The sequence below is a fragment of the Oreochromis aureus genome, linkage group 5 (genome assembly GCF_013358895.1).
Source record: "Oreochromis aureus strain Israel breed Guangdong linkage group 5, ZZ_aureus, whole genome shotgun sequence".
In the NCBI taxonomy this organism is placed as follows: domain Eukaryota; kingdom Metazoa; phylum Chordata; class Actinopteri; order Cichliformes; family Cichlidae; genus Oreochromis; species Oreochromis aureus.
This window is the reverse complement of record NC_052946.1, coordinates 20,393,548-20,398,329: the sequence shown is the minus strand read 5'-3', so window position 1 is coordinate 20,398,329 and position 4,782 is coordinate 20,393,548. Positions and strand designations below refer to the sequence as shown.

Below are 4,782 nucleotides of genomic sequence, written 5' to 3'. Positions count from 1 at the left end.
AAGAGACACTGCTATCTGATTACTGTCAGCATATTACTTTCATTGTAAATGTTTAGATCAACGCACCAGAGCTTTGCTAAAGTTCACAGAGCTGTGAGAGCTGCAGTTCTGACTGAAGACTTCATGCCTGAGTCTAACATGAGTGTCACAATACAAAAATGTAATGATTATATCACACCGATTGTAAAAACCTATTCATAATATGCCTATAAAAGAGTACATAATAATGGTAAAACAGCAAAATGCTTATTTACAGTATTTTTAAAGGTTTATTCTCATGTTTCTATAGTAAACATAACTACAGTCAACACACGAGGTGGAAGGTTTCAATAACCATGTACCAGCATCTTAAAAGTTCATTAATAATTTGTTGTCCTGTCATTCTAGTGAATAAGCACCTCTAAGAAAACAAAAAAAAAAAAAAGCAAAGCAACACAAATGACCAACAAACACTTTAACTATTCTGTACCAACACTGTGGTTGGCTGTATACACTCTAGTTATATTGGTGAAGGTTTTGAAAAGTGTATGACGTGTGTCTTACTGTGGCCAGCTTGTGTGACACTGCGAACACTGTGGTTTATATGAAAGCAACTTCTCCTAATGACATTTAATGTAAATGAGAGTCAGAGCAGTCAGACAGACTGTTGTAGTCTGTTCTGCACATTCACATTGTTCTTTTAATCATGGCTGATCTCCTGCTGCTAGTCGTTTTCATGTGTAAGTTAAACTTCTTATCAGGTTCATTCTGTTAGGTGTTCATGTCAGCATGTTTCTCTTGTTTGCGTCAGACGTCTAACACTAGTTTAAATTTTCCATCTTTTTATTGTTGAATTAATTTTGTATTTTCTTCTTTCCTTCTTCAGATTCTTTTCAGACAATTAAAGCACAAGGTCAGTCTCAGGTTCATGTTGTTATCACTGTATGGGATGTTTACTTTGTTTTTTGTCTCTGGAGCTTCTCTACAGTTACTCAGCTTTGCTCATCATGAATATTTTTTGTGTAACTACATGCACCGTTTATATTATGTTTCAATATGTTTCAGTCAACTATGTTTAAGAGTTATTGAATCTATTAATATCTCAATGCTTACTCTACCATTACATATACATATACAATATGGGTCTAAATTTATTTGATTAATCTAACATACAGTCTAAGGAGCTTGGAAGAAAAGCATCTGGACTTCTTACATTTCTTTAAGTCTTTTAAGTCCTTCGTCTTTAAGTTTTCAAGGAACTCAAAGAAGTCGAAAGACTTAAAGAAACTTAAAGAAGATCAGACACTTTCCTTCCTTGGACTACGATGGGGTGACTCTAGCTCAGAAAGTAGAGCAGGTCATCTGCTGATTGGAAGGTTGGTGCGATCCCTGGCTCCTCCAGTCTGCATGCCAAATATCTCTGGGCACGACATGAACACCAAGTTTCTCTCCAATGCATCCATTGGAGTATGAATGTTTGTAAATTTTAGTTAGAAAGCCTTTAAAAGCATAGAAGAAAGTGCTTGGGGGAATGTGGCATGTTGTATAAAGCGCTTTGAGTGCTCCAGGAGAGTAGAGAGCAGCTATATAAGAATCAGTCTGTTTACGATGACCTGGATGACTGAGAACCTTCACAAACAATCTAACACACACTTTAATTTTTCAGATCTTCGTCCACCTAAACTGACAGTGAGCCCGCTGATGATCACAGAGACAGACTCAGTTACGCTGGACTGTCAGAATCCTCTTCCTATCTCTCAGTGTTATTTCAGCATTTCAGGATTTAATACTGATAAAACAGCTCCTTGTTTGTGGACTCTGACAGGATCTGAATTTCTGTCATTGACACATGAAAGTTCACCTGTTACAATTGAAGTGACCTGTTATTACCTTTTAGCATATAAATCTCCAATGAGTTTAATGTCACCAATCACCATACAACGTGAGTAAACACTGCTGTAGTGCAATAATATGAGGATGTTTGGCTACAGAGAAAAACAAATCTGCTCTCAACTTGGTGGTTGTGTGAGGTGTGAGCAAAATCTTCATGTTAATCAGACTTGATTATTTAAAATAGTGAAACTACCAGAGCAGTTTCTATTATCAGATTTTATTGTCAATTAAATTAAAGACTTGTTTATTTTACTTGAGAAATGTTTATTGTTTTTAGCTCCTCGGCCTGAACTGACAGTGAATCCACGGAAGATCATAGAAACAGACTCAGTCACAGTGAACTGTCAGACTCCATCATCTGTTCCTGTGACTCGGTGTTTTTTGTACTTTGTGAGAAGCAGAAACTCTACGTCCATCTCCTGTCAGCAGAGAATTGATGGAACTGAGCTCCTCTCTATGGCAGAGCAGAGCTCATCTGGTGAGGTTGAAGTCACATGTTTTTACATGACAGAGCGTAAAGGAAGACAATACCAGTCTCCTCACAGTAACATATCTTCAATCAACATACAAAGTAAGTGATTAAACTGTCTATACCTCAGTATATGATGGACATAAGTTCTTCAGTTTTTCCAAAGAAGGAAGCTAAAATCTGATGTTAATAAAGCTTTATTTAATTTAGAAATAACTAATCTTAGGAGGGATGTATAAATTCATTCTTAAATAAACTGTCAATTGGTTGAATTGATTTAAGTCTAAATGCATTTAGGACCAAATTTCCAGTGAGTAACATGACAGCAATCATCACATAAATACTGTAATTACTGCAGTAATGTATTAATATGTGAATGTTAAACTACAATATCAGTACAAAACAACAAAGGTGCAACAGACATGATATAATTAAAAAAAACAACCCTCAGAACAATTTCTATTGTTAGATTGTATTTTCAAATAAATGAAACATTTGCATTTGTAACTTAACAAATGTTTGTTTTAGTTACTCGACCTGAACTGACAGTGAATCACGGATGATCACAGAACAGACTCAGTCGCACTGAACTGTCAGGCTCCATCATCTTTTTCTGTGACTCAGTGTTTTTGTACTTTTACGAGAAGAAGAAAATCTACATCCATCTCCTGTCTGCAGATATTAAGAGGAACTGAGCTCCTCTCTTTGACACAGCAGAGTTCACCTGTTGAGGTGGAAGTGACATGTTTTTATGTCACAGCATAAAGGAGAACAATACCAGTCTCCTCACAGCAACATATATTTCATCAGTATACAAAGTAAGTAGTCATACTGTGCTGATCTATATTATACCTCAGTATATGATGTGCATAGGTCTTCAGTTTTTTTTCAAACCAAAGAAGACACATAAACAGATGTTTCTGAGTCTTTAATTACCTTTAAATGTAACAGATATTAGGAGGACATACATAATTTTATTCTTAAAAAAATGTGTATTTGTTAAATTGATTTAAGTCCATCCAGGGAGCAGAATACTGAGTAATGATGGAAGTATTTATACTGCATTCAGTATTACGCACTGACATCAGATGACAGTAAAACAATATTCTTTTGAATTTGTAAGTTAAATTTTAAGTGTAACACATTGACACTTTGCAGTTGTGTGTCTGTATTGCAGTAGTGGAAGGAAAATGCCTTCTGAGGTGAATCCACAAGAAACTCAAATAATGAAACAATCACTACACCATCTTCTGTTATTGCAGCTGAAAAAAACACTTTGACCCCTGCACCTCCTACTGCTATGAACTTCACAAGTGACACAATCATGAGAGACACAACTATTGGTAAGAGTTTTACAAGTGAATAAAAAGCCTTAAATTAATTGCTGTCAATTGCATTTATAACATCTGCACATATTCATTCATTGCAGTAGGTCTAATTTTATAGTTTTTGAATTAAACAAATTTGTAAATGTTTTAGCTTTTTGATCTGAACTTACAGAAAATCTACAGATGATCACATAAACAGACTTAGTCACAGTGAACTTTGTTTCTGTTTGTGAATGTTTTTTGTACTCTATGCAAAAAATAACATCTATCACGGCCTCTTTCCAGCAGATAATGGGTTTTTTTTGTTGTTGGTGGTGTTTTTTTTAGATCCATCACTTATTTCTGGAAACAGTTTGACCTCTGCACCTCCTACTGCTATGAACTTCACAAGTGACACAGTCACGAGGGACACAACTATTGGTAAGAGTTTTACAAGTTAATAAAAATGCGTAGGTCAATTGCTGTGAAGTGTTTTGACATTTGGTGATATTTGTTCATTTCAGTAGACTTTACTTCTACAAAGCTCAGCACTAAAAGGACTACTTCTTCTGTGACTACACCAAGGATATCTTCAGGTAAATGAAATTTCCTTAAACTGTATTATTAGTCATACTAAAAGCATCTTGCTTTTGAATTTCAGTATTTATTTCCTATATGTCATTCAGGATACTTTGCTTCTTTTAAGAAAGTAAAATAGGTTGTAGTGAGTTTTATTGGTTTTTAAAGCAGATGTCTTCCTTCTTTTCTCTTAACAAAAATGGGAAGTGAGACTGACTCTTGCCTGTGGGCTGTGTTTTTTCTAGTACCTTTTAAACTTCTACCTGTAATTGCAACTGGTTTTGGTGTAATCGTGGGCATCATCTCACTGGGAATGGCTCTAGTGTGTGTGAAAAAAAGAAGTGGTAAGGACAGTAACAATTCCTTATGTCATGTAAAGCCTCAAACCTTTCTATATGCATGTTTATTTGCTTTACCACAATTTTTAAAAGTGTTTATTCTGCAGAAAATGTTCCCCAACAATTTTATATGGATGAGTATTAGTGCTGCAAATGTTTAACACTGAGCTCATTGTAAATTCTTTCTATGTTTAATCTAAAGTGATTCATTGATTCT

At 35.1% G+C, this 4,782-nt stretch overlaps 1 protein-coding gene across 1 annotated transcript; it reads left to right on the top strand.

The window, feature by feature from the left end:
• Positions 1–636: 636 nt before the first annotated feature.
• Positions 637–2,904, top strand: LOC120440234. Its single transcript, XM_039612229.1, has 5 exons — positions 637–719; positions 866–892; positions 1,646–1,921; positions 2,150–2,443; positions 2,870–2,904. The coding sequence occupies exons 1-5, from the start codon at positions 686–688 to the stop codon at positions 2,902–2,904; spliced, it is 666 nt and encodes a 221-aa protein (XP_039468163.1). The 5' UTR covers positions 637–685.
• Positions 2,905–4,782: the final 1,878 nt, after the last annotated feature.

Bases quoted from the DNA above. Each gene is read 5' to 3' on its own strand.
- LOC120440234 (XM_039612229.1), top strand. From the start codon at position 686: ATGGCTGATCTCCTGCTGCTAGTCGTTTTCATGT. The intron at 893-1,645 runs GTCAGTCTCAGG...TTAATTTTTCAG, and splicing joins TCAGACAATTAAAGCACAAG to ATCTTCGTCCACCTAAACTG. The intron at 2,444-2,869 runs GTAAGTGATTAA...TGTTTGTTTTAG, and splicing joins ATCTTCAATCAACATACAAA to TTACTCGACCTGAACTGACA.